This window comes from Mixophyes fleayi, chromosome 7 (genome assembly GCF_038048845.1).
Source record: "Mixophyes fleayi isolate aMixFle1 chromosome 7, aMixFle1.hap1, whole genome shotgun sequence".
NCBI classification, from domain to species: Eukaryota; Metazoa; Chordata; class Amphibia; order Anura; family Limnodynastidae; genus Mixophyes; species Mixophyes fleayi.
Genome location: NC_134408.1, coordinates 83,490,874 through 83,504,273, shown reverse-complemented (window position 1 = coordinate 83,504,273; position 13,400 = coordinate 83,490,874). Strand labels below are relative to the sequence as shown.

Genomic DNA, 13,400 nt, shown 5'->3' with positions numbered 1-13,400 from the left:
GGAGAAGCGGGTCCCGGCCAGGCTGCAGATCCTCCTGATCGTCCGTCCCCCTGCCTATCTGAGAGGACCTAGCTATCACATGGGACGTCCCATGTGATAGCTAGGTCCTCACAGATAGGCAAGGGGACGGACGATCAGGAGGATCTGCAGCCTGGCCGGGACCCGCTTCTCCACGCTGGACATGTAAGTTTTATTTTCTTCCTTCCTTTCTGGCATGAAGTATTCGCTCCATAAGACGCACACACTTTTCCCCCCACTTTTTTTGGGGGAAAAAGTGCGTCTTATGGAGCGAAAAATACGGTAATTCAGGATAGTAAAATGCCTGTCATTGGTCAATGTCCATGCATGTGGCATCAGAATGAGAAAAGAAATTGTGTAACAAATGTAAAGGGATTTCTGAAAAAATAATATAAACTCAGAAAAAAAATGCTTTGTCCTAATATGAAACTTTCGTTTAATCTTAAATGACGTTTTCATGTTAATACTCATTAGAAAACCAATAGCCAATTCATTGGCCATCTACAAATTGCAATATGTTTCAATTTTCCATGTTCTTTACTTTTTGCTTGTCAAAACCCTGTTGTTTTTTTTCCAGCCTTATTTCCATTCTACGTTTGCCCAGCATATTCCACTTGTAACATGACATTATTCCAAAACAAGCAGGCTTCAGGACATCTGGAATTTTTCTCCCATCCTATATTGCATACCTGGAAAATCAATTACCTAAAAGTTTGAGTTACTTAACTCTGTTAGAGATATATGAATGTACTGAATACTACAACACACTGTTACTGGCACATACTCTATTACATTGGCACATAGTATTTTAATTCCAAAACAAAGCTATTTGTAACAGAAACTTATTTTGAAATATAAATACTACCTAGACTGCAGGCTAAACTCCCAGAAGGAAACTCACCAGTCTGTGTATATGTCTTATTTTGTGATGCAAATAACCTTATGAACAGACCCACACGTGGGCCCATGAGTAAATTGACTTGTGGGTCCATCCTGCACCCATGTGGTGTGCCAGTTACTACTTGTTGCCTTTCTCCAGCAGATCACACTGTCCAGTACTCTCCCTGATGCAGTGGTAGATACATCAAATTCTGCAGCACTGTACAGAGAATATTAGTCATTCACATCAGTCCTCGCCCCATTGGAGCTTACAGCATAAATTCCCTAACATACACATAGGCTAGGGTTATTGTTGTTGTGACAGGATGGACCACCTATGCCACCCTGTCTGTTGCTGCTGGGAACCGGCTGGGCTTACTTTGCAACCGTTCCCTTTCATTTTCCCAAATGTGCCCTCTAAGCACAGTAGGAGAGGCTTACAAATGCTGCCACCACTGGACTCCTTACCGGCATCCAGAACCGGGTTTCTTCTGGGTAACTGACGCTGCTAGTGTACCCCGTTACTGGTGTACCTGGACTGTTGCTCTTGACCTCCTACTAAGGATCAGGGTTGCAGTGGATGGCTTCCCTCTGGCCTATCACACTGGCCAGAGCTGCTGGATAGTGGGCAGAGTCATGGTACTGGATGCTGGGTCCAAATCTCAGAACAGCCGGGAATGGATTAGAGTTGGGTCTAATCTGTATGTCACAGAAATCAGCATAGAGATGTTTCTAAGCAGGTCTTTGAAGCAAGTGATGTTTATTTGCTCACACTGGTTGCATGTACCAGTGATCAGGTCAGATGAAAGAAGAAGAATTTTTAATACAAAACAGCCTTTTTATACACATTTGGAGACTAGTCTTAGCAGGAGGTAATCGGTCCACCTGTCCCTTTAACCAATCTGGGATGATTCATGCAGCCTGCACGTGAACCAACCCAGAGAGTTTCAACACCTTTAACATTACTGCTAGGGCAGGGAGGAGTATACTTCCCCCCCTATCCATGAGCTGCAAGGGAGAGAGGGCTCAGCCAACTCTTCTCCCCTAGTGCCTCTCAGACTGGGGTGGAAGATTTATTTTTTAAATCTCCCGCCCAAACTGACTTTCAGATATATATATATATATATATATATATATATATATATATATATATATATATATATATATATATATATACACACATACATACATACATACATACATACATATACAAGTTAACCCGTGCATGATACTCATGCATTCTAGTCAAATCAAGCTACTTAAGGTGTTAAAAAGGTTCTTGTCATGCATTTGGGCCTAGCTCAGGCCTCCTCAGGGGAGGAGCGTTACTTCCCGGGACAAGCGCCCTTTTTATTGTGTGTTCATGAGGTAAAATTACCTCACGAAAATGAGTTTGACCCCTCAACTCGTAAAATTTAGCCTTAACTACCCCTCCCACGGGGGGAAGGGGGGATGATGGAAGTTAACTGACTTCACTATTCTAATTTTTTTGTCAAATAATGTCAGTATACCAAATTTCAGGTCAATTGGATGAGCCATTTCTGAGAAAATATTTTTGTATAACTATACGTGTATAACTCCGCCAAGCAGGTGGCGCTGCAGCTTGTTTTTTTTTCCCCACACACAGACTAACACACGCCGCTAAGCTTTTATATTATAGATCATACTTGCCAACATTTTTTTTTTTTCTTCCGGGAGATGCCGGCTGGGACGTGGGCGTGCAGGGGGCGGGGCTGTGAAATCGCGTCATTTTGGCCCCGCCCCCGTGACGGAATGACGCAAATCGCGTCATTTTACAGTGGGGGCGGGGCTAAACGCCGCGATTCCGGGTGAATCGCGGCGTTTAAACTAAATTTTTCCCCCTTCCTATCAGGGAGATTGCTACACTCGTCCGGGAGACTCTTGCAAAATGCGGGAGTCTCCCGGACAATGCGGGAGAGTTGGCAAGTATGTTATAGATAGAGAGAGAGAGAGATATTGTAATTACCTGTCCAACACTGCCAGAGCGCTCCTCTCCCCACTAATCCCCTAATAGCAGTGTATGTGAGCAGCTGTGTTCCCTTAACAGTGTGATCTTGGGCATGGGGCACCTCCAATGAAGAAGTACATAGGTTTAACCCATAATAGTGGACTACTCTCCAGGAATGTCCACGAGATCTCTCAGACTCCACGGTGGTAGAGTAATCTCCTGCATGCCTTCCTTACTACTACAAAATGGCCACCTCTCTCATAAACAGAGACAGGAGGTGATATATATATGTATATATATATATATATATATATATATATATATATATATATATTCATTATTAAGTATTTTCCTTTAGCGTTTCCACTAGATAACTGACATATTTAACAATTTGAAGTTCAGTATTTCCAGTTTACATGATGACTAATTAATCTTCCCTGAGATTTTTCCTCAAGATAACTGTCCAGTGGGATTTTCCTGCACACAGAATAGAAGTCCTAGTTGCCTACTATTTTAGAATATTTGAAAACCTCCTGGGAAGTTAGGCTTTCCCAAAATTTGTGGAAGATTTCTGAGTTTCAAGGAGTTCCAATGAACTCCCAGGAGAGCATTGCTCCCTCCTGCATCCTGCCCACTTCCCTATTGAATGGTTGGGAACAGGGATTAATGACACAATTCACAGTAAGTCACGCCATCATGGACCCGCCTGCAATATTTTATGCCGTGGATCATGTAGCCACCCCTCCGCATTCAGCACCAGGATATCCTGAAGCTGAGTTCCAAAATGTTAGCAAGCATGTGTTACGGCTAGCATAGAAACACTAACGAGTATGTGTATAGATTGTGAAACAGCAAGAAGATTGGGGATCCTTGTGTCTCAATGATTCCACACAATGCTTGTATTGCAAGTAATTTTTCATTATTCATTTATATTTTTTTCAATTTTTTCAATTAATTTATTAGAAGCCCAAAATGTATTTGTTAAAGTTTGATATATTTTTGATAGCTTATTTATCAAGCCGTATCAGTCCTCCTACATTGTACAGTCTTTGGTGTCATGCTGTGCACAGTACTATAGGGCAGCTTAGAGTCCCTACAATTTTACTTTCATTCATTTGTGTTATTTATGTGTAACTGCTTCATGTATATGTCATTATGCCCACTGTATTCGTTATATCTTACTGTATTATCACCCACCACCATTAAATTAATTCCTAGCCTCCACCTCTATTACAGTAAGAGCCCTCCCCCAGAATTACCTTCTATCATCTGCTTTGTAGATTCTAAGGCAGTCTTCTGTTTGCCTCTCTTATATCCTGCACATGTGGGCCTGCAATGTCATATGCTGCAACTCTCAGGAAAAAGAAGGACAGTACATATAGGTGGAGGTGAAAGGAGAGGTGGAACGGATCTGTAGATCTGCGGCAGTAAATTGCCTGGTCCTGAGAGAGGGACCAGTCTGTCAATGAGTCTTCGACGGAAAGGTGTTTCTGGGCAACTGGAAACTACCTATGTGTGCGCCTGATGGGCTTGAACCAACAAATTCAATTGAAACTTGATTTTTTTCTTATTTAATATATTGAAAAAAAATCGTTTTACATTTATTTTTTATATAAATACTCTGGCAGCTGTAATCCTACATTCTCATTGTAACGCATTGGTTAAACTATCCATTCAAATATTAATTATGACATATTCAATTATGAGCAAAACAGAATCGGTAGTAATGTTTGCATTACTTCTCAAGTGTAGCAGCACCCAGCTACATACATTGCCATTCAATTTGAAACAAACATTATTCAACATGTAGGAGACCATGTTTACACATGTTACATGTTAATATAGAAATGTTTACCTACCATAATAACAGTGGGGGCAATCGCTACAGGTTCCAGTACAAGGGGCCCTCGAAACATTTTGATAAGGGGCCCACAGATGTCTAATTAGGACACTTATAATGTCTAGTTGAGGACTAAGGACAGGGGCGGGCTGGACCGGGGGGCAGGGGGGCAGCGGGCACCCGGGCCGCTAAGTCTAACGGCTGTTTGGGCCGGCCGCCTCCCCCCATTCCCCTCCCCCCCCCGTGGATGAAATAATTTCTCAATATTACCGGCGGCCGCTGGTAATATTTATGTGTAATTGCCGGTAATAATCATGTGATGCGGCCGCACACAGGCGGCCGCATCACAAGACACATGATGCGACCGCGGAATTATGACGTGGCCGCATCGTGTGTCACATGATGCGGCTGTCTGTGCGCCCCCCCCCGGGCCAAAACCTGCCAGCCCGCGCCTGACTACGGACATCCCCCATTTGCAGTCACTAACTTCAAAATCTACAAAATTGCATTATTTTTGGTCGAGCAGCCCAGCCATCTATTCACAGGTGTTTTTTTAATCAGCAGTCTAGTCCTACCAGTACTACTTGTTGTTTAGAGGCACTAAATGTCCCATGTAATACAATTGTAATTTTTTGGTGTAAGTCACCTACATGTGGCAGATGGGCATCCACAGTCTAATCAAAATGTACATTAAGAACCCCATATTTTCCTAGAACTTATATTAGAATTTATATTATTGCAGAATTTAACACATATCTGTCTGTAACTATGAATAAATCTTCTGGTTTAAGTGCATTAATGCCTAAAATGTGCACCAGAATTTTGGCTTTTGAGTATATATATAATATATATATATTTTTTTTTTTTTCCAACGATGACCAGCGTTGAGACATATGGATTGGGTAACTTTATGTTTTAGAGGGAGTGGAAGCAAAGGAATTGAACTCAAAATATATAATAAATACCATTCACTACATTTGTATGCAACATCTGTTGCATTCTGACTAGAAGTATGTTGAAGAGGAGCCTTAGATAAACAGATGTTCATCAAAGACATGCAGTGCCAAATAATTTCCTGTATTAACTTTACACTCTTTGTTCCTCTCCTAAAGCAGGTAAATTATAATGCAACTAATATTGGTAACCAATTAAGGTATAGCACATTAAAACAAAGGATTTAATACATGCACCCATCACTTCTAAAGAATAATTTAAAAAAATTATAATTATTATTTCACAGATGTGGTATTTAAACTGTGAATAGGCATTCACTTCTATGCTAGATTCCAATGTGTGCAATGTATTTTCATGTTGCATACACTCTAGAAAACAAAAATTATAATTGTCTAATGTTGGCAGACCAAATGAAGCAGGCCATACACTCATGCACGATAAAAACAATTTGGTCATTCTTGATATTGGCCCAAAATTGCTGTGTATGGGTCAAAAACAATCAGCAATCCTAAGTATTCAGATCAATCAGGACTGGCAAATTATATAGTTGACTAATGACTACAGTCTTTGGTGGCTTGCTCCTTCAGTTCATACCATCTTCCTGGAACAGTTGGTGACCAACCCTCAACGTGACTGCTCAGACTCCCACAATGCGCATGTAAGCAGCCTGGCTCCCACACTGCACCCCCTCTCCAGCATCAGCATATTGCTCTCTATCCACTGGCTTTACCCCATAGACTGTACCATGGTACTCAGATTTGCCTGTTCTCTTGTAGCTCACTGCCACAAAAGGATTTCACCCTAATTTTCATTGTTTCAGGTTAAAATCTCTGTAGTGTTAGTAATAGCACCACTGTAAATATACAGACATAGTTTAAAAACTTCCAAAAAAGGGCAAATCTGGGATTTTGAAATGAATAGAAAACCAAACAAGGATGTTTTCATCTTTGCCTTTAGCCAAAATAATAATACTCTTTTATACAAATTCATATAACCAGATACACAGGCACTTAGGGAGCCCGGGGCACGGTTTGTTTTCTGGTGGCACCAGATGGAAGGAGATAAGTGTTTAACTGGAGAACTTTTAATGTAAGTGTGGGGGAAGGGTTGAGGGAGGAGCATTTTAATGTACATGTGAGAACAGGGCACTTTTCTTGTAACTATAAGGGAGGGAACTTTTATTATAAATGAGGGGGGGATGGCTCTGATTGTAATGTGGTTTGGGGGTGAGAACTATTAATTTCATGGTAGGTTGAAGATGGAAGGATAATTACATAATGGTGGGAGAGAACATTTGATTTAATAATGGGTGATGGTGGAGGCTTTTTATTTGATGGTTGGGAATAATTTAATAGTCGAGTGGACCTATTCATTTAAGGTGGGGTGCTGGGATTATTAATTTAATTCTGGGGTGGTTTGTGGGCTAATAATTTAATGTGTGACTGCGTTTGGGGATAAGCTATTTTTTTATTGTGAATACTAATTGCTTATGGGGAGAATCAATGGCGGCAATGTGGCATATGGACAACACTGAGATGTCCGCTGTGTACAATGCCTGCCATTACAGTAAGAAACTCCTCTCATTTTTCTGCACACCACTATTGGATGTGAGAAAAAATTAGAGGAGATTCCTGGAATATCTCTGAGCCTAGGTGTCTCCTTGATCGTCCCAGAGACACCTTGTGCTGAATTAGAAGGAAAGAGATCTATTTATTGAGTATGAATGATTTAATGTTAAGGCTAGTTGGGGAGAGGGAGGCCAAGAGGGGTTACTCAATGCTAGACTTTCCATATTTTATGTAGCTGTAATTTCAGAGTCCCAACATTGTAGGATCAAAACAAGCAGCAACCGAGCTTAAGACATGAGCAGCAGCAGATAGTGAAAGGTGCAAAATCCAGTGAGAGTTAGTTGGACAGTCTGCCAACTGTCCTGATTTTGGTGGGACAGTCTTAAATTTGGGTGAATATCCCACTCATTCAGGACGTTGTCTTTACTGCAAGAAAAGTTTGGATGCATAACCAGCTTCAGTGTGTACTGTTCATGAAGGGAACTCCTAACAGTAGTGCATGCAACATTGACCATGTATTTAAAGTGGATGGAAGGGGTTGGAGAGCGGCCTAGCACCATCTAAAATGTTAGCCACGCCCCTTGCATGCTGGTCAAGCAACTCTTGCGGAATGGCGTGGAAACCGCCTTCTAGAAATTCTGACTTTGCCCCTAACAGGCAGGTTATTTTATCTCTATTACATTTCTCAGGAGGGGAAATTTCTCCACTAACCCCTTACTTGTTTTGTTAGTATAAAGGGTTCACGCTGGGTGGTACTTTTTGCTCTGAAGTATATGCTAGGTCTTCTGGTATCTCTACGAGTGGATTAGGCCTTAGGAATTTTGGACACTGCACAGTCATTAGGACACAGTACAAGTACATGTGTAGTGTTCCTGGAATTGTAATGCAGCAGTAATTCTTCATATTTTAAATATACCACTCCATATTTTTGTTTTGAGGGGATGCCAGCCACCAATAGCATCATTAAATATCTTTTCAACAAAATACAGTAAATTCCTGACTATATTTAAATAGTTGGCCACACTTTTATATAGTTTCCAGGACCATTATGCTATGGGGTTGGTGCATTTTAGCACATTATATTGGATACAGGTCCACAACCCCACTGAGCCATCTATGCTAAATTTGATTATAAGGAAATTCTTGCATTTTAAAAAATCATTACCAATAAATATTACTGTATCTAGCCCAGATGATAAGAATAAATGGCTAGAATTGTATCTAAACTACAGAAAGAAAAACAATGTTATTGTGCCGGTGTCAATATTAAAAAATAGGACAGTAGACAATTATGCACTTATATACATTTTGAAACTATGGAATTACATAGTTTTTACTACGTCCTAAATAAATGAACAAAGAGTAGTAAAGAGCATCTCTGTGTCTTTATTTTGTGTGATGAACAGTCTTTTCCAAGAGAGCCATAATCCAGCTTTGCTGCTAGAACATTCATAAACCCAGTACGTCATCAGACAGGAAGCCAGCTTTTTTATTGGCTACATGTAATGTTTGTAACCTCTGGCCAGCATTGCATGTTACAACAATCTCCATTACAAGCGACATTTTAACCCCATGAATGGTATAGCATACTATAGCTACAACTATGTACGCAGAAGCAGATTTTAAACTAAAGTAACTTGATTACTAATGTTAAGACAGTTTTTTGTATATTTTCTATAGTATCCTATGAATAATAAATATTTGCTTGGTTTGACAGACAGTACAAATTTATTTATCAATGGTATGGTCCTATAGATTGATAGCGGAGAGCAGGACCATCTTAATTCTTCATCTGTTTGTTAATAACCAGTTTTGTATTTTACCGTGTAAGCTACCAATTGTTAATCACTGAAGAGGATGTATGCTCTATATATTTTTTTTAAATAAATTAATAAGCAATAGGGTTAATATCAGTGGTTGAAGTGGAAATTTAAAAGTGGCGGTATGGAAATTATAAATGCATAGAATTTGATAGCTTTATAATGACAGCAGTAGGAGAAGTGGCGGTATGGCATATCTTGTATACCCCCCACTTCGACCACCAGTTACTATATTTAAAAAGAGAAAATAGTAGGTTTAAAAATCTGGTGCCCAGGAAGAAATGTGCTCTGGCAACCTACAAGTACCCTGTAAGATGCAACATGCACTGTTGTTGGTTAACATCCCAAACTGCTTCCAATTGGGTGTTTCAACAACAACCATAGAAGCATAGCTAAATGATTTTCATTTTACAGCAGCCATGGTTGCTGTCATAGTAACTAATAGGAATAGGCTGTTTCTCTTTGGTTACTATGACACCAGCCAGTGTGAGTAGGAGTTAAGGAAGCAGGACAAAGGTGAGTAATTGAGTTCCAGACCCCTTACAAAACCTACTGGGATCCTTTGCATTCCCACACTTGTACAGAGAAGTTAATGTCATTGTCTCTTCCTTGGGGGTATCTGCTATGCTAGGATTGCTTCCGTTTGTGCTGTGTCATAAGAACTTACACCACAACCTCCTTCATCATCAAGGCATCCAATACATCACTTTTAATGTATGTCGAGTATTATACATACATCATATTAGATGTTTTAATCATACTTCTCCACTCTCCCGGAATGTCTTGGAGACTTCCGGGAGAGTAGGCCATCCAGTTTGACAAGGGCCTCAAGGATAATTTACCATGAATGGTCTCATTTTGGCCCCACCACTGCGATCCCTTCCTAATATATTTGATGTTAGAAAGTCCTTAAAAATATTCTATTCTGAGGTCTCAAAGATCAAAATCTAAGTAATCTACCATAAATAAGTTTGCAATTCAACTCACTGGGTACTTCATGGTGAGGTCAGTTTATTCATAGTACCCTAAACTATAAATATGACTATAAGTTGTGGAACATATAATTTACATCTGAAGGGCACATCTAGGCAAGTCCAAACATCTCTAGTAATTAAGAAAATCTGATTTCTAGCACAAACCTCTTCAATTGCCATAAATATATAATGATGTGCACCAAATGCTCATCCATTTTATAGAGTAAAAAGTAGAGTGACCTTCATGGAAAATAGCAACATAACTAAATGTATTGTAAATAACCATATAAAATAATATTAAATTACCACTAGAGGTCTACCTAAACTTTGTTTAATGGGGCTACTTCAGTAGGATAAAATATCAATGAGGTTTTTTTATTTTCAAAATATGCACTACATTTGCAAATAATTAGTTTTCCACATATGTGCCAAATCTGCAATTTATAAAAAACACACAGCAACAGAACAACGGAACATATTACATATGTTGCAATACTTAATTTGTAAAACACTTAAGCCTACATTTTATTAAATGCAGAAAGCTGAGACCATCATTTATTTTATGACATGATGGCCAACAGTCTCAGAAATGAGACAATACATCAATATACAAAGTAAAATATAAAGCTAAGAACTAAAATATAAAAGTGTTGTGTATGATATACAGTATAGAACTTGAATCTTATACTTAAACTAAGGACTGTGTACATGTGGATACAGTTCTTTGCTGGGTGGCTCACATGTGAGGAGTTAATTGAACTGACATATGTAATCACTGACAAGATCTATTTTAAAATCAATGCTCATTGTAAATGGTCCCTTGACCTAGCTCTCCAGTCAACTTTTCTAACCATTACAGTTTTGTGCCACCTCTTGTAAATGTAAAGCTACAAAGTATACAGCCCCCTTGCGGTGTTTATGTCATGAGCAAGAGTCATGCTGGGGAAAGTTACAAACTAATATCTTCCAAAGACCCTAATGGTGAATCACACATGACGATTATTATTTTTTTAAACCTAGAGATTCTTATGGTTTGACCCTGAGATACATCCCAGGTTGTCAGAGATCGGTTACAATTCCTTTACACCATGCCCTTTTCACTGACTTCCTGCTGCTATGCTTTATTTTACAAACAAAACTACAAATTAAGTACACTGTGTATGTTAACGGTTTCCATAAACCTGTTCACTGTATGATTTGTATATACATTTAATGAAGGCATCTTATACAATTTTTATTAGGATCATAGATTCAAGAAAATATTATTGTGTTGTAAATCATCTCTAGGTCAACTTGTTTGAAAAGTTCACAGCTATGTGCATATGTGACTGATAAGTGTTTAAAGCACTGACACTAAAAGTATACATGTGTATCTTTACACCCATTAAACTATATAGCTTCAGTATTGTACATTAATTAGTGAACCAAAATGTGTTAAATGCACCAAGTGTATAAACATGCCTTGCTGTGGAGTGCAGTAAAATGTTCACCACTATATCTTTATGTTAAGCAGATCCCAGGAAGAAGCATACAAGAAAAATCCCTAAGGAGAACAAGGGTTCTGGAAACAGTCAAAAGCTAATGTCACTTTGCCTTAAAAAGTCTATCATTCACACACAATCAAATAGTGCAAAGAATAGAAACCAGAATACATCACATGTCATATAACATATAACTTAGAAAAAATAAGATTTGCTTAAATAAAGAAAAGATTACTGCAGGGTAAAAGTATATGGAAAGTAATTAAAAGAGAGACAAGGGAATTCTTGCTCAACAAAGAAAAAGCCTGAAGACATAGCAAGGACTCCACCCTAGCTGGATCTGAGACTGCAGAGAAATCTGCAGCAAGTAATTCTAAGCCCACACATCCTTATCGAACAGTTCTTTCTTTGCTTTGCCAGGTAACAATGGGCAAAATGTTGTTAAGAACTTTATTGTATCACATATTATCTGCTCATTGTTGTGCACTTTTAGAACTCACATAAACAGTGACATAGCAACAAAACATCATAAGGTGTGCAATTCTTATAAAAGTTAATGTTTCATGTTAAAGAAAACCAAACAACTAAAAAGCCATAACAATTCAGCAAGTTTGTCCAAATTCCACTTAAATTCACAAAATCACTTAAAAGGCTGAGCTGTTTCACTTACCACTTTCTTCATACTGAGCTTGTACAGCTAGAAATTGACCTATTAAAAGTGTAAAAGCTATAAAATGCCTTTTATGTATTAAAATCATGTCTAGTTGTTAGACATGTGATTTTCCTTTTTGGAGTAGAAAAAAAAGTTAGGATCTTCTTAGCACCATTAAGCCACCAGTATATGTGTCTTCCCTCTGAGCTCCAAGACAAAGTCTGCAAACAAGACCTTTTGTGAAGTGTTGCAGCTTTAAATAGGAAGAATGCAGCCTTCTGTAGTTTTCCAGCCCCTTTTTAGCTTGTGCAGGCTTATAGTCATCCAGTCCCTGCCAAGCAGAGTCTGATTAATGGTAAACAACCAATTCAAAACTACTTCTCTTTTCCTCAAACTTTTCTCTTTTGCAGCATGGAAATACTTCCTATAACAGGAAAGTGGCTATAGCTGAAAGTGTGAAGTCAAAGGATGTGTTCTATATATTATGATAACAGGTTTTTTTTCTCCACTACCTCATTGTGCTGTACACAGTTTCCAGGCTCGACTATATATACATTTTTTTAATATATTGCTTTACAATTCCTTAACTAAGGAATTATACACAATGGGTTTATTACACTCATTTTACTAAACTAATCCGACAGTAGAAGCTATCGTATTAAATTTGTTTTTACTAGTGTTAAAAAAAAACATAACGCCACGGGGTATTTGGCGTAATACAATAGAAACTGTTTGAACACTTGTAAATTATAATACATTGATGCAAAGACATGTAATTACTGATCTTTAACCGTATCATTAAAATTAAAAAAGATAGCTTTAATTATAGCTGTAAACAGAAAAAAGATTCAAAGAATGAAATGTTCTTTGCACCATCTCCATAAATCTGGTAGGTAACATTATTAACATTCTCAACCAATTAAAAATATATAAAGAGGCACCTTTAGAGAGGGGTATTATACAGACTTACTTGGATAGCAATACGAAAACAGCAGAGTTTGAATCTAAAATTTTTTTTTTATTAATTCATCACTTATTTAATTCATCTAATGTGATGCATCACAAAAACATTAATAAAATAGATATAAAACAAACAGATATATAATTCCACTATCTGCAATGTGTATTTGGTAATATCCAAAAAAGGGACAGGTTTAACGCCTCGGAGAAGCTTAATATTAGTGAAAACCTGGTGTATGTGCTCTATATAAATCATCTCTTCAAGAAACAATTTGAAGCAATCCT

The 13,400-nt window shown here is 38.4% G+C and overlaps 1 protein-coding gene across 1 annotated transcript in view; it reads right to left on the bottom strand.

The window, feature by feature from the left end:
• The window catches only part of COL5A2 (collagen type V alpha 2 chain), a 202,240-nt gene extending 189,849 nt beyond the window's left edge, over nt 1-12,391 (bottom strand). The window contains exon 1 of the mRNA XM_075180052.1: nt 12,174-12,391. Within this exon, the coding sequence (XP_075036153.1) occupies nt 12,174-12,261 (88 nt within the window). The 5' untranslated portion in view covers nt 12,262-12,391. The remainder of the gene's footprint in view (nt 1-12,173) is intronic.
• Between the last annotated feature and the right edge of the window lie 1,009 nt (nt 12,392-13,400).